Source organism: Bufo bufo, chromosome 2 (assembly GCF_905171765.1).
Source record: "Bufo bufo chromosome 2, aBufBuf1.1, whole genome shotgun sequence".
NCBI classification, from domain to species: Eukaryota; Metazoa; Chordata; class Amphibia; order Anura; family Bufonidae; genus Bufo; species Bufo bufo.
In genome coordinates this window covers 652,106,033-652,130,638 of record NC_053390.1, presented here as the reverse complement: position 1 = coordinate 652,130,638, position 24,606 = coordinate 652,106,033, and the positions used below count along the sequence as shown (strand labels likewise).

At 43.8% G+C, this 24,606-nt stretch overlaps 1 protein-coding gene across 1 annotated transcript in view; it reads left to right on the top strand.

The window, feature by feature from the left end:
- The window catches only part of LRBA (LPS responsive beige-like anchor protein), a 640,201-nt gene that overhangs the window by 264,150 nt on the left and 351,445 nt on the right, over positions 1 to 24,606 (top strand). The window contains exon 36 of the mRNA XM_040418535.1: positions 13,162 to 13,328. Within this exon, the coding sequence (XP_040274469.1) occupies positions 13,162 to 13,328 (167 nt within the window). The remainder of the gene's footprint in view (positions 1 to 13,161; positions 13,329 to 24,606) is intronic.

Below are 24,606 nucleotides of genomic sequence, written 5' to 3'. Positions count from 1 at the left end.
AATCCTGAAGACTTGCCGCAAGGCCGGATCCGGGATCAATGCCCATTGAAAGGCATTGATCCGGATCCGGCCTTAAGCTAAACGTCGTTTCGGCGCATTGCCGGACCCGACGTTTAGCTTTTTCTGAATAGTTACCATGGCTGCCGGGACGCTAAAGTCCTGACAGCCATGGTAAGTGTAGCGGGGAGCGGGGGAGCAGCATACTTACCGTCCGTGCGGCTCCCCGGGCGCTCCAGAGTGACGTCAGGGCGCCCCAAGCGCATGGATCACGTGATCACATGGATCACGTCATCCATGCGCATGGGGCGCTCTGACGTCATTCTGGAGCGCCCGGGGAGCCGCACGGACTGTAAGTATACCGCTCCCCCGCTCCCCGCTCCTACTATGGCAACCAGGACTTTAATAGCGTCCTGGCTGCCATAGTAACACTGAACGCATTTGGAAGACGGTTCCGTCTTCAAATGCTTTCAGTACACTTGCGTTGTTACGGATCCGGCAGGCACCTCCGGCAACGGAAGTGCATGCCGGATCCCAACAACGCAAGTGTGAAAGAGGCCTAAGCATGTTGATATGATTGAAGAGGAGGGTAAGAAAAGGAAGATTCAACCATATACCCTTGTTTGTGGTGGAAGGGGTGCATGGGAATACAGTGTATTCAATGCACCATAAAAGCCACATTTAAAGTGCCTTTATGTTCAGCCGCTTTCCTCTGGTGGAGTCGAGAAGTCATGGTCAATCCAGGCCTTGTTCATTTTTATAAGAGTCAACCTGTCAGCATTTTCAGTTGACAGGCAGATACGCTTATTTGTTATAATGCCACCAGCAACACTAAATACTCGCTCAGACAAAACGCTGGCGGCAGGGCAGGCCAGCACTTCCAAGGCGTAGAGCGCCAGTTTGTGCCACATGTCCAGCTTGGACACCCAGAAGTTGTAAGGCACTGAGGGATCATTGAGAACACTTACACGGTCTGCTATGTACTCCTTTACCATCTTTGAAACTGTCCCAGGCTTTGGAGAGTGTTGTCCTGCCTCTGTTGGAACTGCTGTGTGTTCCCCTTGTCTCCCCTCCTCTGTTGGCCAAGGAACTACGGACTCTGTCGCCAGCGTTGTCGGATGGACATTTTTGGAGCAATTTTTCAACAAGGATCTTTTGGTATTGCACCATTTTGATTGTTCTCTCCACTAGAGGAATGAGAGATGGGAAGTTTTCTTTGTAGCGGGGGTCGAGAAGGGTGAACAACCAGTAATCCGTGTTGTCTTAAATGCATATGACGCGCGGGTCGCTGGAAAGGCAGCCTAACATGAAGTCAGCCAGAGTACCAACAGGCAAGACTTCGCTGTCGTCTTCAGGAGGATGACTCTCAATCTCCTCTTCCTCCTCTTCTGCCCACCCACGCTGAACAGATGGAATTAAACTTCCATGGGTACAACCTTTTGTAGCAGAGGCAACCGTCTCCTGCTCCTCCTCTTCATCGTTCAATTCGCGCTGAGACGACGAACTGAGGGTGGTCTGGCTATCACCGTGTGTAATGTCTTCCCCCCATTTCCACCTCTTCCACATGCAAATAGTCGTCCTTAATTGTGAGCAGCAAGCGTTTGAGTAGACACAGAAGTTGGATGGCTACGCTGATGATGGCGTTATCGCCGCTCACCATCTGTGTTGATTCTTCAAAGTTTTTTAAAACCTCACAGAGGTCAGACATCCATGCCCACTCCTCGCTTGTGAATAGCGGAAGCTGACTGGAAAGGCGACGACCATGTTGCAGCTGGTATTCCACTACTGCCCTCTGCTGTTCACAAAGCCCGGCCAACCTGTGGAACGTGGAGTTACAGCGTGTGCTCACGTCACACAACAGCCGTTGAGCTGGCAATTTGAAGCGCTGCTGCAGCGTTGACAGGCCAGCTGAAGCTGTCGATGACTTGAGCAAATGTGCACACATGCGGTGCACCTTCACCAGTAGCTCAGGCAAATTGGGGTAGGTTTTGAGAAACCACTGAACCACTAAGTCTAAGACGTGGGCTAGGCATGGGATGTGTCTGAGCTTGCCGAGCTCGAAAGCCACCACCAAGTTACAGCCTTTATCAGACAAAACCATGCCTGCTTCTAGGTTGAGTGGCGAGAGCCACAGCTCAGTCTGGTCTCTTATCCCCTGCCACAGCTCTGTGGCGGTGTGCTGTTTGTCCCCTAAGCATATCCGCTTCAGCTTGGCCTGTTGACGCTTCCCCACTGCAGTGCTGCACGTGGATAATTTGGAGGTGGAGGTGGAAGTGGAGGCGGAGGAGGAGAAGTCGGGGTTGGAGCCACTAACGTAGGTGCTGGCGGAAACCCTGATCGACGTAGGACCCGCAATCTTTGGCGTCGGTAACACCTGTGCCCTCCCAGGGTATGACTCTCTCCCGGCCTCCACAACATTCACCCAGTGTGCCGACAGGGAAATGTAGCGTCCCTGGCCGAATGCACTTGTCCATGTGTCCATGGTTAAGTGGACCTTCCCAGTAAACTGCATTGGTCAGGGCACGTGTGATGTTACAGGACACATGCTTGTGTAAGGCGGGCACGGCACACCTTGAAAAAAAGTGGTGGTTGGGCACATCATGCTGCAGAAGGCCTCAGTGTCCACAAGCCTAAATGGCAACATTTCCAGGGCCAGTAATTTGGAAAGCTGCGCATTTAGTGCTATGGCCTGTGGGTGGGTGGCTGGGTATTTGTGCTTGCGTCTACGTAAAAATTTTCAGATCAAATTTTTAAGTGCACACTTTACACTGGAGATGTGGCACTGGTAATGTCACTGTCCGCAGCGGACACAGTCTATTAAAAAGTACCCTGGATGTCACAGATATTTTTTGCAGGTGCACACTTTAGCTGCACCACATCTCCAGTGTAATGTCACTGTCTGCAGCGGATACAGTCTACAGAAAAAGTACCCTGGATGTCACAGATATTTTTTGCAGGCGCACACTTTAGCTGCACCACATCTCCAGTGTAATGTCACTGTCTGCAGCGGATACAGTCTACAGAAAAAGTACACTGGATGTCACAGATATTTTAGGGCTGTGCACACTTTACACAGGAGATGTGGCGCGGATAATTTAACTGTCCGCAGCGGCCTATTAGACGCTATTTAGCGCAGGATGCGCTAAAAATATTTATTGCTGCTCTCACACACAATAGTCCTTAAAGGGGTATTCCCATCTTCAGTTTTAATACTTACCTTCTGGGTCTCTGAAAAGTTTTTGTAATAAAAATCTTCCAATAACACTCCCTACACTGTCTTTCCCTTCCTATGCTCGGCTCTCCCTGACTAAGACTGAGCCGAACACGTGTCATCGGGTGCTTTATAGCACCTGATGACACGTGTCGGCCAGTTAATCACGGTAATGCCAGTAGCCAACATGGCTACAGCATTACAGTGCGTGCCAGTACCTCACTGCACATTTTATTGGCTGCATAGCAGCCAAGAAACGTTTGGGGAGGAGACTCTAGCATTGCGCTCGAGCACAAGCGGTACTCGGCCAAGTGCCACCATGTGCCGAGCATCGAGATGCTCCAGCCGAACAGGTGTTTGGCCGAGCATGCTTGATCATCACTAATGAATAACTGATTAGACTATACATGTGAATAGAACATGCTGCTGTTATTGGTTGACCTCAGACATGTTTTGGTGGAAGCCACATTTAAAACAACATTGTCAGAAAATTCACTCGTCTCTTTAGCCTTTAGCTTATATTTGTACCAGTAAAAATACTATACTAATAAAACCTGATCCATTTACAAACCTTCATTTTGCAAGAACCTACATTTTGCAGACTAAACCATGGGTTTCAGCCTGCAATTATTCAAACCCTCACATTGTATCTAGTCCATTAAAGCCAGAAGGAGTGGAAGAGAGATTTTGATAAGTGTGCTGCCTCCAGTAACCTTGGTGGCTGTTATCAAGAGGATGATACTATATCTCTTTCATTGGCAGAATTTTTTTTCTGTTTTGTTGCTGCGAAAAATCAATAGTTTCAGGCACAGGATGACAGAAGCATCACTTCAGAGCTGGTCGCGCCTGACAGACGTTGTCATTGGCTGCATTTACTTTCCTAGTGTGCTTTTACGCTTTTACTCTTTTTTTGCAGGATTTCCCTAGGTGGAATTTGAAAACCAGAGGTCAAGTGTACAAATAGTACTAGGTAGACAATGTCGTCTTCATTTACCTAGAGTGTTATTTTACGATGGACCCCTGGTGACAATGCCTTTTTTGTAAATTGGAACATTCGGAAGGGCGTCTGCAGTGGTTTATGATGTGTATAGTTCACGTCAAGTCTTGTATATGTCATCAAAATAATCTACGCTACCTGTCTATCCCGTCTGTGTGCTACAAGATCAACTTTCATTGTATCTGCTGTTATCTCCACCGACTTCTTGTCCGTGTTTTAATCAGACACCACAGAGAATACCTATCACATTAACTAGTTAATTCTCCTCCTTCCACTCTTGTGCCTGAATTCCTCTTTGTAGAGTAAGCGGCACTTGGAGAGGATGGTAATATAAATGACTGAGAACAAGGGGTCTGTAAATGTATATTCAGTCTAACTGCCTCCTGAATTATTTACAACTAATTTATCTGGGACTGCTGCTTTAATGCCTCCAGATCATTAAATCAGTAGTCCATGTTCAGGGGGAAGCACATTATCTTTCTGGGAGAAGTGAAGACACTGCAGTCTGCCTTCAACCATTTGGAAGATGGTTAACCTTTTGTGAGTTGACGTATAAACCGGTAGCGGTGCAATACAAAGAACTCCGTCTCAGCGGCATCGCTTGATTATCATTTATTCAATCAGCGGAGTATTGAATGAATTGTATTACTAAACTAAATAGTGTCACCATATGGGTGCATTCACACGACCGTATGTATTTTGCAGTCAGCTAAACGTGCATCCGCAAGAAATATGGATGAGGTTTGTGGGACATCCGTGTTGCATTCATTTTTTATTTTTATTTTTTGGGCGCACCCATTGTAACAATATTTATTCTTGTCCGCAAAATGGACAAAAATAGAATATGTTCTATTTCTTTTTTCTGGTCTGCGAAATGGACATACGGATGTGGACAACACACGGATGTGCTATCGGCATTTCTTGCATCCCCATTCAAATGAATGAGTCTTCATCCGATCCGCTTTTTTGCGAAGCAAAAATGCGGTCATGTGAATGGGGCCTAAGGCTATACCATAGAAAGAGAAATACCAGCACTGCCTAGAGACAGGCAGGAATGGCCATTATGAGACTTGTAGTAACATGACTTAACTTGCTGTGCTCAATGCTAAATAGAAGAAATTCACATAGTCCACAAATAGAGGAAATCCCACCAGTTGTGGTCTTTTATTGGCTTCACGGCAAATTAAAACACTGAGTAGGTATAAACGTGTCGGGCATTTAATCATAGGAACAGTTAAACGGATTGCAGGCTATCCTGTGATGGACACCAACTGCGCCCAGTGGGCCACATTCACTATAACTTGGACTGCTGGGTTTCTGTCACTATTTTGTCTAGCATTATTGATAGAATAGAGAGAGAACGGAACGCCCAGCCCTATGAAACAGAAGTACACAGTGTGCTGTCCGCATCTTTTGCAGCCCCATTGAAATGAATTGGTCCGCATCCAAAATTGCGGAACGGATGTGGACACAAATATACGGTCATCTGAATGGGCTGTTGGGCTGTTCTCTCACCTGTGTCGGAAGCCCTGTTACCAGTGTCTGTTGCAAATTCTGTTAAAGGGATTCTGTCACCCACGACCTCCCTATCCAACTGTCTGCAGACAGATAGCTGTGGATCACCTGTTTAACACGCTGTTTTTCATTTTTCTTTCCCAAGTTACAATACTTTCTTAATATGTAACGTAGGCCTTTGGTGCAACGAGGGCATCACCATTACTCTTGTTGCACCCATTCTCCACTCATTTCTGTGGCCAGCCCCTGCCTTGCTGCTTTACCACTGTCAAATCTTTTTCCATTAAACGGGTCAGCCCCTTCTGCTTTATACCACGCTGCCTGCAGATTGGACTGCTTTTTCAAGATGGCTGTTTTAAGACTAGAATCACACAAGTGTATTGCAGATGCCTGATGCCTATGTATATTCAGATCAGTGTCCTGGCCAAATTGCGCCTTTAATTATGATACTGTGAGTTCAGGTCTCTAAACTCAGTCACGCCAGGAAATTCGGACGCATATGACATCCGTAATTCACATGTGTGGGACTGTCCTTGGACTTTAGTTTTCTTTGCGTAAATCAATTTGGTCTTAGATATAAAAAAATTATTGTAGTCAGAAAGGACAACCCTGGTAATTACTAAATTCTGGATTTGCCATTACTTTTAATTTATTTTGGAAAACAAAATTTGTAAATAAAATGCTGCTTGTTGGGCTCAGTAGTTCTTTCATATGTAGTGTAATTGCTGTCTACTAAGGGCCTCAGAACGTTTATGTCCATTATCCACCAGCAATATTTCATCCTCTTTTTGTAATAGACTACTAGATGGTCACCAATATATTCAGGATGCATATAAGTAGTTAAGCAGGGGGCAGACTGACCCCACAGGCTCCTGTGGAAGAGCATTGTATTGTTGTCTTCCAACTATATATAAAAAAAAAAAAAAAAAACTGGGATAATGCACACCATAATATTAGTCCACCACTGAATGTAGAAGGTGGACCTCAATTTTGCTTTGTGAGGCCATCCTACTTCACGTGCATCGGTCACCTGGCCTAGCGCACCTCAGTTCTATTCAGTTGAATGGGGCTGAGCTGTAATACCAAGCACAGCCACTATCCAATGTACCGCACTGAGGAGGTCTGTAATGCGTGCTTCAGCTTCCTCAAATAGCTTATTTGCGGAGGTCGGACCCTCACCGATCCCATGACGTATTTTAAGGATATGCCATCAATATGAAAATCCTGGTCAACCCCGTTAATGTAAGTGAGCTCTGTTTGCTTTGCTTGCAGGACCACTGCACAGCTGTGCTGGTTAGGCTCAGTTCTCATCATGTTTCGGTCCCTCCCTTCCCTGACTTTGTTCCACCTGGATGTGGCAGCCCGAGGTTTGCGGGATTATAGAAAGAGCCGAGCAGGCTGTGCTACGCTGTTTCCATAGTACCTATTAAAGGGAATGGGAGGTAGGGAAGCCATGTAGAACAATGAGCTTCACGATTTCAGTCACTGGTAAGATGCGGAAGCAATGTAGCTCGCACTGCTACACTATTTGTGTCGGGCCTCATGCACCCGCCTATTGTTTCCACATTCTTTGCAGATTGCACACTGACTCATTCATTTCTATGGGTCCATGAATGTCATACTGTCCGCATCCGTGTGACTGTTCTGCAAATTATACATCATGTTTTATTCTTATCTATTTTATGGATAAGAATAGGCAGTTCTATTAGGAAAATGCTGTTCTTTTAGAAAAATGGTGACCACAAAATACATATGGTCATGTGCATGAGGTGTAAGTCCTATTCCGTTATATGGGAGAAGCTGAAACGGCATAGCACAGACCACTCTGCTGTTTCTGCAGTGCGGACCACCTCTGGCTACCAAATCCATGTATCACAGGGTTGGGAGGCATTCTAGAAATAAGTGCACATGTATCGAACATAGGTGAGCGGGGTTGGTTGAGCCGCAATCTGCTCCAGAAATACGCCTCAGATTGATAAATGACCCCCCTATATGTGTATATCTATCAATGATATATGTACACTGCTCAAAAAAATAAAGGGAACACTTAAACAACACAATGTAACTCCAAGTCAATCACACTTCTGTGAAATCAAACTGTCCACTTAGGAAGCAACACTGAGTGACAATCAATTTCACATGCTGTTGTGCAAATGGGATAGACAACAGGTGGAAATTATAGGCAATTAGCAAGACACCCCCAATAAAGGAGTGGTTCTGCAGGTGGTGACCTGACCACTTCTCAGTTCCTATGCTTCCTGGCTGATGTTTTGGTCACTTTTGAATGCTGCCGGTGCTTTCACTCTAGTGGTAGCATGAGACGGAGTCTACAACCCACACAAGTGGCTCAGGTAGTGCAGCTTATCCAGGATGGCACATCAATGCGAGCTGTGGCAAGAAGGTTTGCTGTGTCTGTCAGCGTAGTGTCCAGAGCATGGAGGCGCTACCAGGAGACAGGCCAGTACATCAGGAGACGTGGAGGAGGCCGTAGGAGGGCAACAACCCAGCAGCAGGACCGCTACCTCCGCCTTTGTGCAAGGAGGAACAGGAGGAGCACTGCCAGAGCCCTGCAAAATGACCTCCAGCAGGCCACAAATGTGCATGTGTCTGCTCAAACGGTCAGAAACAGACTCCATGAGGGTGATATGAGGGCCCGACGTCCACAGGTGGGGGTTGTGCTTACAGCCCAACACCGTGCAGGACGTTTGGCATTTGCCAGAAAACACCAAGATTGGCAAATTTGCCACTGGCGCCCTGTGCTCTTCACAGATGAAAGCAGGTTCACACTGAGCACATGTGACAGACGTGACAGAGTCTCTAGACGCCGTGGAGAATGTTCTGCTGCCTGCAACATCCTCCAGCATGACCGGTTTGGCATTGGGTCAGTAATGGTGTGGGGTGGCATTTCTTTGGAGGGCCGCACAGCCCTCCATGTGCTCGCCAGAGGTAGCCTGACTGCCATTAGGTACCGAGATGAGATCCTCAGACCCCTTGTGAGACCATATGCTGGTGCGGTTGGCCCAGGGATCCTCCTAATGCAAGACAATGCTAGACCTCATGTGGCTGGAGTGTGTCAACAGTTCCTGCAAGACGAAGGCATTGATGCTATGGACTGGCCCGCCCGTTCCCCAGACCTGAATCCAGTTGAGCACATCTGGGACATCACGTCTCGCTTTATCCACCAATGTCACGTTGCACCACAGACTGTCCAGGAGTTGGCAGATGCTCTAGTCCAGGTCTGGGAGGAGATCCCTCAGGATACCGTCCGCCACCTCATCAGGAGCATGCACAGGCGTTGTAGGGAGGTCATACAGGCACGTGGAGGCCACACACACTACTGAGCCTCATTTTGACTTGTTTTAAGGACATTACATCAAAGTTGGATCAGCCTGTAGTGTGTTTTTCCACTTTAATTTTGAGGGTGACTCCAAATCCAGACCTCCATGGGTTAAAAAATGTGATTTCCATTTATTTTTTTTGTGTGATTTTGTTGGCAGCACATTCAACTATGTAAAGAACAAAGTATTTCAGAAGAATATTTAATTAATTCAGATCTAGGATGTGTTATTTGTGTGTTCCCTTTATTTTTTTGAGCAGTGTATATCTATTATATTCGATCATATAAAAACTATTACTGTAATCATTTACTCCTCCTTGACCAGACTACAAATCTGACTTCTTGTTTAGTTCCTTTTTCTCATTAGTCTCAATTAAAAAGTATATAACAAGTGTATTTAATATTTTTAGATAGTAATTCTTTTTAACAAAAGACATTATGAGGCTTAATTTTCTTTTTATTCTATAATGTCAAATGCAAAGCTAATGTTCCACAAGGAGACAGAGATTGATAATCAGTAAAGAATGGGCCTCTAATGTGATTTATATCTATAGATTTTATGTCAGGTATGAAAAGTTGCTGTTCAAATTGTAAAGACTGATCCATTAGACCATTAGGAAGCACTTTGAAGCATTTACTACTTCCTTGGTTGCCTCTTTTTAGAAATCAGCCTTTCCATGTAACTTGCCGGATTATAATTGTATAAATTAAACACTATATGGATTAGTTTGCCTTTGTTGGTATTGCAGTCATTTTTGGTTATCATTGCCATAAAAAAATATGTTGGACCATAGTTGCACAGACTATTCTGGTTGTCTGAAGACATGGTCCCTAGGTCTCTATATAACAGAGTAGAGGTGAGAGCGGTATGTCTGAAGCTGTGCATACATAAAGCTGATGTAATCGTTTCATGTAGACAGCATGATCTGCGGCCAGAAATGATGATTTACTCATCTGCACGAATCGCAGCTTCACCTGATGAACGAGCATTTCGTTCATTCATTGGGTGATCAGCTGCACCTTTAGTTGGGCAGATTGTCTGGAGCGAGTGCTTGCAGGAACATTGATCCCCGATAATATGCCCAACAATAGGGGCATGTAAACCCAGCATAAGTGCCCATTCACACAAACGTATGGCCACTGTACCAGTGTCGCGGACCGCAAAACACGGGCACAGACTGTGTGAACTACATGCTTCGGAGCCAATGGGAGGGCTTCCGACCTGTGCCTCAGCAGTTCACACACCCAGTGCCCATGCATTGCGAATCCGCTGGTTGTGGTCCACAACACGCTCACAGCGGCCATATGGTCATGTGAATAGGCTTTTACTCTGTCCAGCCAGTGCTGATAGTGCCCGACAGTTTAGGAATACATCTCTTAGCCAGTGGGAATGGTAGCACCTGGTTGTCCATTTATTGTGGCGTAATAACAGAGGAACGGCACAGCAGCGGTTGGTATAAACGATTATTCATCTACGTTGGTCAGCTGGATATTAGAATGTGTCCATCCTTCTGAATAGTCTGGCTTTGTGCCAACCATATATAAAACCTATGACCGATAAATTACATACTACCTGCTAAAATATATATGGAATCATTTATTAAGACTAACATTTTAGATGCCGGTCTTAATACCCCTGGACTGGTTCTTGATGCGCCTAAGTTATGTAGATATTTGCAACAAAATGACCCTCATTGGCCCAGAATATATTCAAATACCAAATAGCCTTTAGCTGTACTAATTCTGTTTTAGGCCTGGACTCATTCTTCTAAAAATTAAAATTTATTGGATTCCTCTAAAAATAGCACAGGGTAATGTCATATATCTCATAAGCTGTGTCTTCTGTGCTACATTATTACAAAAAAAGCCTAAGTGACTTTAAAATCCTAGAAAAAACATTGGTGTATTATTTCTACTTTTTTCTTTTATATATCAAAGATTGGATAGCTGGGTATCTATAAGTGTGGTGAATGTGGTTACTCACACGCTCCTCCGCTACATTAGTAACAGATCAGTGGCTGCTGATACACTCACTTGCTGTCTGTTACTTTGTTGCCAGTTTTATACTTATTTATCAACCAACCAATTGTTTGATCTAATCTAAGCCTCTCTGTGTCACCTACCACACTATAGCACTTGGCTTGTTCTGTTCTAAACTAGCCATTTTCTAATTATTTTTCCCATGCTATCCTCCGTTTGTTTTTACTGATATGCTTCACTTTATCAGTTTTGGGAACGCCTGCAGGTCGAACCCCTTACTTTATCAAACACCAATGTTTCCTGATGTTAAAACAAAAAACTGCGTTCCCCTGACATGTTTCGCCACATAAGTGACGTCTTCAGGGGTTAGGAGCTTGCAAATATATTTGTGTAAGTTACATAGAGGCACCGGCCTCTACATATCTTAGCCGCATCCACGGCCGGTGCCTAACCGCCTTAAATCTATGCCAGCTCCCTAAGATCATTTTGTACTGGCATAGAAAATAATAAATAAGATTGGCTCTGCCCTCTTCCCTGCCCACACTACGCCCTCTTTTATTAGAACTGGTGTACGTGGCGTGGAAGGGTAAGAAGTAACAGATTCAGCTGCAAATCCTATTTGCAACCAAATCTGTGACAGATGTATGCAAAAAAGCGGCATATATCTATTCATAAATGACCCCATAGTATATTCAGATTGTCACAATAGTCTGCAAATCCTTCTATAGGTTCTGTATCTCGCCAACTTCCACACAGTGTCACCGTGCAGTGACCTCTACAGAAATGATTGAGGCATACATGCTACTGCATCTAGCTGAATATAAATTGTTTTATAATGTGATATGTAATTATATTTTTGTCTTTAAAAGGGTATTCCCATCTGGGACATTTATGGCATATCAATAAGATATGCCATAAGTGTCTGATACGTGAGAGTCCCACCTATCTTAAGAATAAGGCCTTGTGCCTGCGCGGCTACTGCTCCATTCACTATGGGACTTACAAAAATAGAAGAGTGAGCTTGCTTGGCTGTTTTTGGGAGTTTCCTAGCAGTGAAAGGAGAGAGACCCACATGTGCGGTTTGCTTTCTAGTCATGCTGGGGCCCTGTTCTGGGAGCTTAAAGTGGCCCTAAAAATGAAATTTAGAGGCCCCATGTTGTAGTAACAGAAGTAGGCATGACCAACAGAAGAAGGCAGGGCCAGCAGTAACATAGTGCGGCATGAAATACTACCCCAGTAGAGCCAAATACCACAGTGCGGCACAAAATACTGCCACCCAGCTGCAGAATTCAGGAGGGCATCTCCCAGGTGCATGAGTACCTGATGCACATAGCATTAATTAATGCTGAGAGCATCAGATTATTATGTATCCAGCCGATGGCCATGAGGAGGGCTTGGGTGGGCACCTGGGCATTGACCCACCAGGAAATTTCCCTGTAGATTCTATGGCCGGTCCACTCAGGTCCTTGAGTTAAGAGCTGGTCCCAGAGGTGAGACCCACACCTGTTGACCATTTATGGCATATCTTGTCCTTATGCCATAAATATCCAAGATGGGACAACCCATTTAACAGCATCTTTTTAGCATGAGACTGTATGCACACACAGGTTATGGCTATGTCTTTAGTACAGGTTTGATTGAGATATGTATCTTGTCATGTACCCATAGGTTTCTATGAACCAAATTTGTTTAGGCTAATAACTGGGTGTAGTCTACCATGTTGGATTACACTGTTGCGATACAGTACCCAATACAATGCAAAAGTGAGCCTCTCCTCCTGTAGCACAACTTGTTGAAAATGTAAGCCTTTTTTTATATATTATTTTTTTTTATTTTTTTAGGATGACCTCACCTTTTTTAACTGGTTGTATGCAATGAGTGAACTAGTACAATGACCCCAATACACATGATAATGGGAAAAATGATTTATAGCTAACAGAGAAAAACATTTGAGAATGTGTATGATGCAGTGTGTAATACCATAGTTTGCCGTATTGACCAACTAAAATGAAAGAAAACCGATTGCAAACATTTTTAAACCGCTTTGACAAAGTAATGTCTAATTCTTGTCTTTATTCTTTTATGGTATATTCATTGTCACATCTCATTGCTTGTTTCCTCCAGTCTCTTTCTGCACAGTATTCGTCAGAAAAGCGAGAAGATGAAAAGATGTGCGACCATTTAATTAGAGCTGCCAAGTACAGAGACCACATGACTGCTACCCAGCTAGTGCAAAAAATTATCAATATCCTGACAGACAAGCACGGAGCCTGGGGAAGTTCCTCAGCAAGGTAAGAGCGCCATAAAGTAGTAGTTTATTTCTTTCATTATATGTAAATGTACTTGCGTAATTCCCAATACACGTCATTCTAGTGTATATCAATGTGTCCATCACTGATTCAATCCAGAAAGGAACATTTCCACTGCTTAGTCTGTTTAGTTGATGAAAGTATGGAAGGATAGGTCAACTCCATGTTAGTTGTATGAATGCATCGGTCTGGATTGCACTACAGCATCACATCTCTATGGTGGATGTTTGTTAAAATGCTATTCCCATCTTTTTTTTAAAAAATAATTTTATTTTTTAAAACTCTAAAACGGTTTTCTGTTCCCTTACTGCTATCAGCATTTCTGCTATTAGGCAAATTGAGATCCATCTCCTGTAGACCAAAGGACCAGGTTTTGGTTTTCCAGACCTTCACATATAGTCACATCTCTGTGTTGGGTCCCATTTGACAAGGCTGGCTGACTGGTCCTGATGTGAGAATGTCAAGTGCTAGGTCCCATATGAACAGAGGGTAAACATAGTTAGTCTTGCTCTTCTGGTTATGCCCACATTTCCCCATAGGCCCTAGTCTCCATTTTTCGAGGCTTAGGGCTACACGAAGACATGTGTCGCAAAAAAGTTGCACTATGGTGTGACATACTGTGACTGTGATACAAGTTGGATTTTTCTGCGACTGTCGTAGCACGTAGCAGTACGACACCTTTGACTATCGTTAAAAACAATGTTGCACAACACAGGTGCGGCATGAATGTAGCACAGTAGTTGTACCCTTTGTGTCGTGCGATACATGTCGCTGAGTAGCCCTAGCTTAAAGACCGTGTAACACTGCTTGATGTTCAGCCAGTGTGAGCACATATGGGTAACAACACGTCCATCAGCGCTCGTTTGCACCAGCCTGATTATAAAAGCTGATGCAAAGTGGATGTGGGAGGAACAATTGCTTTCAGTCATTCCTCACGTATTCGGTTCTAAAGATGATCAGCAGCACATGCCTGATTTCCCTGCTCGTTTATCGGCTGGCCAATTATCTGGAACGAGCTTTACTGTGAACGATAATTTGCCCAATAACCATGCAGTTTAATAGGGCCCCTAATGTGAGCCTTGTTCAGTCTGCATATTTTAGGGAATAGTCTTCACACCAGACCTTTTCCCTCCTTGGGTATTTATTAGCTCTTTTGGCCCACCACTGTTTTGGGTGATACTTGTTGCCTGAAGTGGATTGACCCATGGGCCCTTGGGAGAGCCCTTACAACTGCTCACTCTACTATTTGGAGGTCAAGAGTCAGATTGAATGGAGAAAGATATGACTGCAGGATCATACTACATACAGTGAAGCCCTTAAAGGGGTATTTCTGGAGCCCCACTTAACCGGATGGAGCAGCTGGTCGGAAATGTACAGTGCTCGGCTATTTCTGGATCTTCCATACAAATGAATGGAGTGGAGGTGCGCATTTCCGACCAGGCCTCTGTTCTCGTGATCTGTGGGAGTCCCAGAGGTAGGACCCCCACCAATCTAATGGTTATCCTCTCTCAAAAAAATGAAAAAAGAAATTCACTTCAGAAGACCCATGAATAAGGCCTGGAGCTCCTAAGTATTTTAGGCCTCTTTCACACTTGCGTTGTCCGGATCCGTCGTGTACTCCATTTGCTGGAGGTGCCCGCCGGATCTGTAACAACGCAAGTGAACTGAAAGCATTTGAAGACGGATCCGTCTTCAAAATGCGTTCAGTGTTACTATGGCAGCCAGGACGCTATTAAAGTCCTGGTTGCCATAGTAGTAGTGGGGAGCGGGGGAGCAGTATACTTACAGTCCGTGCGGCTCCCGGGGCGCTCCAGAATGACGTCAGAGCGCCCCATGCGCATGGATGACGTGATCCATGCGACACGTCATCCATGAGCGTGGGGCGCCCTGACGTCACTCTGAAGCGCCCCGGGAGCCGCACGGACGGTAAGTATACTGCTCCCCCGCTCCCCACTACACTTTACCATGGCAAACAGGACTTTAGCGTCCTTGCAGCCATGGTAACCATTCAGAAAAAGCTAAACGTCGGATCCGGTAATGCGCCGAAACGACGTTTAGCTTAAGGCCGGATCCGGATTAATGCCTTTCAATGGGCATTAATTCCAGATCCGGCCTTGCGGCAAGTGTTCAGGATTTTTGGCCGGAGCAAAAAGCACAGCATGCTGCGGTATTTTCTCCGGCCAAAAAACGTTCCGTTCCGCAACTGAAGACATCCTGATGCATCCTGAACGGATTTCTCTCCATTCAGAATGCATTAGGATAAAACTGATCAGGATTCTTCCGGCATAGAGCCCCGACGACGGAACTCTATGCCGGAAGAAAAGAACGCAAGTGTGAAAGAGCCCTTAGGGAGACTCTTGCGCTTTACCATAATTCTTTGATTTCTATGAGTATTTAGATTTCTGCTTTTTGACTTCCTATTTGACTTGCACAAAGAAATACTCCATTAACTACTTTCATAGTTGGTATGTGCAGTCACAAAACCAGACTGATGCTGAAATCCTATCGGCTAGTTGAAAACTACAGGAAAGTCTTGTGCAATTAATGAGCCCCCCACAAAAAGATCATTAACAGCCTGAATATTGATGGCCCCGTGACTTCATAGTCCTGTCCTACACTAACTGCAGGAGTGATCCAGATAAACTGTACTGCTGAGGGGGATATACATTCCCTGTGTGTTCCCATCCCATCTTTCAACAGTCCATACACTTATTTATGACAGTTTCTCGTCCGCTAATGGATGGGCAGGAAGGCTACAGGGAATTAGAATTTCCCCTGCAGTAGATTTGGTTGTAATGACCTAATGTATTCACAAATGTGTTCTGGAAGGTCCCATGCATGTTATTTACACCTCACGTCAATTACATAGAGGTGTGACACTACCCCTATGTCACATACATGGTTTTTCATCAATTGGTCCTATTTCTATCTTCATCTGATCTTCTATCAGAAGCCTTTAATATCAGAAATGCCATACACTGCCAAGGAAAAAATCTGGAGGAAAAAATCTGTGTTTTATTTTTATTTAAAGGGGTTTTCTACTTTCAGGATAAATTTCAGAAATGCCATACGCTGACGTGTAGTGGGATAGGAAAACTCTACTTTGTGCCTACCTTAGCTAGAACGGGCAAATCCCCTTTGTGCCCATGGGTACCAATGTAGGTAAACCACACTATCCATAGCTTCTCAAGATGGCAGTTGTATCTTCTACCATCCAGGTGCTGAATCTGCCCAGAGCAGATGCAGAAAAGATATTGACTCCGCCTTTATCTTATGAATAATTTCTTTAATGTTTAATTTATTTTGAAAATATATTGAAAATCAAAAATAAACACAATTTACGAGAAAAGATTTTGACGTCTTGTATCTGTACTCGACCTGAATGCTTTCAGCTTATGTGCAGCAGAGGACACAGCTGCCATCTTGGGAAACTATGGACGTCATTTGTTTACTTTGGTACCCATTGGCGCCAGGGAGATTTGGCCGTGCGCCTAAGGGAAGCCCTGAAGTAATGTCGTATTTTCTTATCCAATTACACATTAGTTTATGGCATTTCTAAAATGTATCCAGAAAAGCAGACAACAAAATAAACATTTTTTTCCTCTAAATATATATTATATAGTGCCATTAATTGCAGTATTAGAATTTATTTTTAAGAACAAAATGGTGAGGTTGACTATTATCTGTATGCATATTTTCCAGTGTAATGTGCTGGTAACATTTCTAGAGGTCTAAGTTCTCCTACTGCTTAAAAAATTTGCTGTAGGCACAGATAGAACTGCCTCCCGGTCTCTGGAGTCCTATGTTGTCCCCTCCTGCCGTCACACAGCAAGCAATATCAGTGGAAGGCACAACTTCCTGACTCAAGAGCCATTGAGAACAGTGTGGCTATTTGGTAAAGCTTAATTGAACATTTTAGACTACTTTCACACTAGCGCTTTTACTGGATCCTGCAAGGTTCAGCAAAAACGCTTCCGTTACTGATAATACAACCATCTGCATCCGTTATAAACGGATCCGTTTGTATTATCTTTAACATAGCAAGGACAGATACGTCATGAACGCCATTGAAAGTCAATCAGGGACGGATACGTTTTCTATTGTGGCAGAGAAAACAGATCCTTCCCCATTGACTTGCATTGGGAGGTCATGCTGGATCCGTCTTGCTCCGCATCCCGGGATGGAAAGCAAACTACAACATGCTGCGGTTTGCTCTCCGGTATGGGAACACAACTAAACGGAACGGAATGCATTTTGGAGCATTCCCTTCTGTTCAGTTCAGTTTTTGTCCCCATTGACAATGAATGGGGACAAAACTGAAGCGTTTTTTTTTTCCTGTATTGAGCCCCCATGACGGATCTCAATACGGGAAAACTAAAACGCTAGTGTGAAAGTAGCCTTAGAAAGTACCTGCAGACACACTTTCAGGGTTCTTTATTTTTTAACCAGCGTGTCTTGTGTGTTTAGTTTTTAGATTTGCTGCACTTTTTTGCATTAAAGGAGAGAAGCAGTGCTTTTACAGACCAAAAAGTGCATGTCAAAATAGTGTTTTGAAGTTTTCCTACAATTTTGGAATTTTTCATATAAGCGGTCCTAGAACCTTTTCTTTATTGCAGCATAAGGGCTCATGCACATGGCAATACCCTGTTTTTCAGTTTGCAAATCGCAGATCCGCAAAACATGGATACCAAACATGTGCCTTCCATATTTTGTGGAACTGAATAGCTGGCCCCTAATAGAACAGTCCTATCCTTGTCCGTAATGCGGAAAATAATAGGACGTTCTATATTTTTTTGTGGAGTGGCCATGCAGACCTACAGAAACAGAATGCACACAGAGTCATTACCATTTTTGGGGTCCACATATGCTCTGCAACAGAAACTGGAACGGACACTGAAAAAAATATTTTTGTGTGTGCGAGTCCTAAAACATAGGGGAACATTTATCAAGACCGGCGTTTCCTTTGCCGGTCTTCGGTCCCCCTGCACCGCCGGAGGATGCACCAAACTTATGCAGAGGCGCATGTGGTGCATCCCTCCGCTAGCCATGAAACAGTGTGTTGGTAGTCTGCTGGAGAGTTCAGTCTTTATTCACGCCAGAAAACATGAATAAAGATAAATCTGTCGGGCCTGCTACATCTAAAAAGTAACGTGAAGGGGAAAACATTTGCTGCAATCAAAGTGTGTGATGTCATAAAATTGCAGTACATGGCATAGTAAATGTTCTCCATAGTTTTTCTATGTGGTTGTGACATGGTGGCATGCCACTTCGTTGCCAGTTTGTGTTGCCATACCCTAAGCAGACATAACGGACTGTGACTGGCTTTATGGGTCCTGCAGGAACCACACGTGGTATCAGAGCTGCGGTATTAGATAAAAATTGTGCATGTTTTAGGCGATACACAAACTGTGTTAATACGTATTGAGGCTAATCGGGTGTAAGTGGGTTAACACGTATAAATGGTATGTATTGCCACATGCAGTATTTATCTATATTACTAATGAGGTGTATTGCAATGTGATTCACATAAGTGATTTGTGCTATTACTTCTACAAGCAGTGTATTATTCTGGTATTTGTATTACGCCGCCCGCGCTGCACAAATCGCAAGATTCCTAAATCTGCTTATTCTCTCCATAAAATGATGTCATTCATTTCATGGCTTTTCTCTTTTGCATTTGATGAAGAATATGTTTGAGGTTCCTAATTATAGGTAATCGACTCGGTTGTCCAGCGCTGCAAGCGTTAATATAATCTTGTTTCCTTGTCCTCTCCGAAATTGAATCTCCTAAGGATTTTGGTTTAATTTCGTTTATGCCGTTTTCATTCCTCTCTGTCCTTTGGAATTCATATGGCTCGCTTGTTGCCAGGACTTGGAGCCTTAATACTTTCCCATTAATGTCATTTATTTTGTTTCAGTATTGATGGGTTTCCTAATGCCGTCCGATCACTAGGCTGCAAGGCTGGCAGCTGGCCCAGGATCGGCAGTGGCTCTAATAAATCACAATCAGACCCATGCCATTACATCAATATTTTTAGTCAATTATGGAGAAGGTCAGGTGCTGTATTCAGGGATGAAGCTCCAGCATGTGGCATTTTGAGAAAACATCTGGTACAGCACCAAAAATGTACGTTGGATAGAATAAGGGGATGGGGGGGGGGGGGATAAAATTCAATATTGCCCATTTGAGGCAGATCAAATGAAATCTACATTATTATGGGCAAACCACAGATGATTACAGGCTTCTTGTCGACGGTGTGGTTATTATACCTAATTCTGTTATCCGTAAAGAAAATTCCCAAGTTCCACTTCAATAAAAATGAAAATATTCTTTTCTCTGAAGCAGATGGGATTTGTTGTTCCCTCACAGCAGGCATCTAATATCTTTTGACACCTAGTGACCTGTCTGAATGCAATTTGTGTCTTAATATCAGGCTTACACAAGCTGCTGCCATGGAGAAGAAGTCCTACTCTTTATTCCTGCAGATTCGTGCAGCATGCTCTTTCTCTTTGGAAATTCTCTGAGGTTCTGCCGAATGTTCGCCCTTTTCCGTCATTGAATCCTTTTCTTTTTTTTTTTTTGTCTGAATTCCAAATGGTTAGATTTTTCACTCTGAAGGGAAAATAAATTATCCTTCTTGGTTATACATTAATGTCACCTGAAGTAAGGCTCAGGTGAAAAGGAGAAGAAATGCTGATAAGAAACAGTAAAATAAGCATGAAAAAAACGGTGGTGGTGGGGGGGATGTAGAGAGTGGAAGAAGCCATTTCCCCCCACCCTGTGCACTGAGCAGGCATTGTGTTTATTTGGGTCAGGAGACAAATCATCTTTCATGTAGATGACACCTGGTAAAGTGGTTGAATGTAAGAAGGATGAGAAGAGATGATGGAGAACAGTGGATGAAAGTCTCGGAGGACAGGCTACCCTTTTCTCATCGCGTCCTTCATTGCATTCTAATAGGCTGACTAATGTACCATAGAAATTCTCTCTGGGTCTTTGGATAGTAGGGTAGAAAGAGTGGCCCTCCTCATCTTTGGAATAAAATTCAGCGGTACAATTGCAGACATAAATTATTGTAGGCGCAGTAATAAGGGCTTCGGCGTTTTTATATCAAACTAGCTGGATGTTTTAGATTAGCCGATAGAAGCAGAGTAAGGCTGCAGCTGCTTTCAAGACGCTACGCGAGATTGCTCAGAATACGTTCTAATGGATGCCCTCGAGCTAGAGGGGATTTTTTTCCCCTCCCTGTGAAACATTCATCTTTTATTTTTCCCCCCTTTTTTTCCCATGCATGTCAAGAACCTTGCCGGTAAAATCCTTGTGATGCGGTCTTCAATTTTTCTTCAGTAAATCAAATCATCTTCCTTTCAGAAAAGATGAATGCTAGAAGGTGTGGGTGTTATAAAAGGAAAAAAGGAGACGGCGAAAAATCAATGCGGGCAAAATTGAAACAGTATGCCTCGGTATTGATTGGCCTTGTGAAATCGAAACTAACAGCTTTGTAACTGTTCCAGTGGACAGTTAGCTGACCTGTAATGGACAAACCATCAATATTAGCATTGCTGTTTTATCTTGTACTATGTCATAGCAGGTCGGCTGATATTCTAATTCACTGTACACTTTGTAGCAGAAGATAACGTTGCCCTTATTTGTAGAATAGATCTCACACATAGTTATGTAGTCCTTCTGTAGACTAAAAAAACCTTGGTTTTTCTTCATCTTTATGGCTTAAAAAAAATAAATGAAAAAAAATAATCCAACATGGTTGATCGAGGACATGCAGTTTTAGGGCTCATGCACACAAACATTTTTTTTCCGTGTCCGTTCCGTTTTTTTTGCGTACCGTATGTTTGCAGAACCATTCACTTCAATAGGTCCGCCAAAAAAAACTGAAGTTACTCTGTGTGCATTCTGTCGGAGTATGTCCGTTTTTCAGTTCTGCAAAAAAAACAGAACATGTCTTATTGTCCGCATTACAGACAAGAATAGTACAGTTCTATAAAGGGCCAGCTGTTCCGTTCCGCAAATGTCATCCGTATTTTTTGCGGACCACAAAATTCATAAGGTCGTGTGCATGAGCCCTTGGACGGAGTGTGGCTGTACAGTTTTTTCTGTTTGCTTCAGCCCCGCAGCTCTTGCTGCCCAATCAGTGTCTGTGTTTCATTTCTTCAGTTCTGGAGAGCTGTGCTCTGTTTGGTTGCTGCGCTCAACTAGCTAGTTTTTTTATGATACATTTGCTTTTTTTTTTATATATGAGGCTCTGTTATATTACACATTACACATACATATATACATTGTAAGGGATCGCTCTCTCTCAGGGGTCAGCAATGGCAGACTTCTCATCAAACAGGGGGTTTTCAAGCTCAAACAGTGCTTTATTTGTCACACAGCACATCACACTTCCAAGTTTGGCTTCACCTCACAACGTGCTACATCAACACAGAACAACAAACGCTTGTCCGGCTAGGCACTCACTATATACAGAAGTCGCCTTTAGGTCAGTGTTAACACTGTGGTATTTGGTTTGGGTGACACAGCCTCCTAAGCTGTGACCTGTGCAACTCACCAGTCCTCCTGGTGGAAGCAGCGAAATGCCTTGGGGGGATATGGTCCAGCGGTCCTCCTGACTTTGACCGTGCGACACCTCTCTTCTTCCAGCGTTGCTGGGCTTCCCCAAACTAAGGCTTCCACCGCCTCGTGGCAGCCCAACCCTCCCGGCTGGGACCACACAGAGCCTCTGCAGGCTTCCTTCTCAATTCTCTCCTTAAACTCAGGCTTCCCCAGCCCTCCTGGCTGGGACCACACAGGCCCTCTGCAGGTCTGTTCCCTTGGGGCCTAACTCCTCCTCTCACACTGAGGATTGCTTTATCCCCAAGTTATTCTCGCACCTGACCTCGCCTCAGGCCAGGTGATCGTGGGGAAAACACAGCCAATCATACCATACATCTCCTCTAATAGGATTCCTGCACCATTCTAGGAGACACATATCTTCCCTCATGTATGAGGCCTGTCGCTGCCCCACAACATATATACTTAGACTCTTCAGTTGTCAGATTTAAAAGGTATCGGTCAAGTTGACTATGATGTCTGAGCTGCAGGCAGCATGTTATAGAGCAGGAGGAGCTGAGCAGATTGATGTATAGTTTTATGGGAAAAGATTCAGTATAATCAGTTTTTCATATATTTAAATTCCTGCTCGTTCTGGGCTTTGAAGTCAGGGAGACAGTCCTATCAGTGACTGACAGCTGTCTCTGTATACACAGTCATAGAGGGAAGGCCGTCAATAGGGATGAGCGAATCGACTTTGGATGAAACATCCGAAATCGATTCGCATAAAACTTTGTTCTAATACTGTACGGAGCAGGATCTCCACACAGTATTAGAATGTATTGGCTCCGATGAGCCGAAGTTATTGCTTCACGAAGTCTCACGAGACTTCACTTAATAACTTCATAAATTAATTTGTACTGTAAAAGACCATTTACCATACCTTGGAACCGAACCGGAGTTCGGGAAATGTTTTTTTTAAACATCCGAAGTCGTTTCGCTCATCCCTAGCTTTCAATCACTGATAGGACCGCCTCCTGGACTTCAAAGCCCAGAATGAGCAGAAATTGGAATAAATAAAATAAAACTTGTACTCAATCGTTTCCCATAACGTATGCAGCAATCTGCTCAGCATCTCCTGCTCTATAACATGCTGCCTGCAGACTGTACTGCATTTTCATGGTGACAGGTCCCCTCTTTAATGGCTACCTGCTTTTCTATTTTTATTTTAATTTTTTTGAGGAAGGGGTGTGAGAGCTGTCCAAAATTGTATTAGAAATATCTTATCACTTTATCCCATATTCTGAATATTGACCTTTTTTTCTTCTTCTTTTTTAATAAAAGCAAAGAAAATAACCTCCTTTGTAAAAAACAAAAACATAGGTGCCTGTATTTGAAAATTTCTGCTTGTCAGTACTTCCTGTGGCAGAGAAAGGGTTACTGAACTCTGAATTTTCCTTTCATGTTTATTACCTTTGTGATGAGATTTCACTTAGCATTTTTATAATGAATGAAAACGGGTACCTTGTAGAATTGCAATCCCATTAGCCTGCGGTGCACTGAAATGTGAAATGCAATCAAAGCAAATGTATGCGGACAGAGAAATAAATAAATAAAAACTCTTCTCCCCAGCCCCCTTAATGCTTCTCGTTCACCGTTTCCCCACCCTGCAGTTATTGCACTTGACACCAGTGTAAAGTAACATTCATTGCTCTCTCCGGAGCTCCAGCGATGTTTGGAATTTTTTTTTATTGCCAACATTGGCCCATGTAATAATATTGTGAAATGGCTTAATAAAACTAACAATTCTCCCAGTCGTACCTCCTCCAAACCCCCCACACACACCACACAATGGCAAAGAATAATTTATACTGAGGTAACAGCATGGTACGAATTTTATGCCTACATCTGGACTGATTAATACGCCGCCATTTAGCAGGAGGGAGAATTGAAGGTTTTCTATTTTCCTTTTGTACTTTGAATATTAACATTTTGGAGCCTAATATTTTGTAATGAATTTTTTTGATATTTTTTTATAAACCATTTTATGATTGAGGAAATATATTTTTCTAAGGTTTTCTTGTAGTGCCTAAGCCACCTACCCCAAATGTCCCCACAACCCCCCTTTCCGGGCAAATGCTGGTACGAATTTTGGTGTCCGTTTCAATGGCATACAACATCAGAGGTTTGGTTACTGCCTCTTATTTCTCAAGAGGGAGTGAACCTGAGTGCACTGCATGGACTATGTCAGGCTCTTACAGCATTATGTACCCATCTATGAGATTGTACTGTGTTCTCTCAGCAGCCTATGTACTAGCAGTGTCAGCACTGATTGTGTCAGACCGCTTAGGTGTACTCCCTCTTGAGAAACAAGCATATGCGACCGTTCCCTTGACAGTGAATGCTCTCATTAGCTTATCAGGCACCAAAACTAACTGCACTGATTGCTTAGGGTGGGGTGAGCTGGTGTTTTGGAGGATGTGACAGGTCCTCTTTTCTGGGATTTTAATATTGATGACCTATCCTCAGGATAGGTAATCAATATCAGATCAGTGGGAGCCCAACACCGGGCACCCCCGCCGATCATGTGTTTGAAGAGAAGGCTGCGCTCGCCATCAACTTTGTCGACGACAAGCAGGTAAACAATGAAGGGAAAGCTGTGCTCGCATGAGTTCAGCCTTCTCTTCAATCAGCTGATCGGCGGGACGTGCC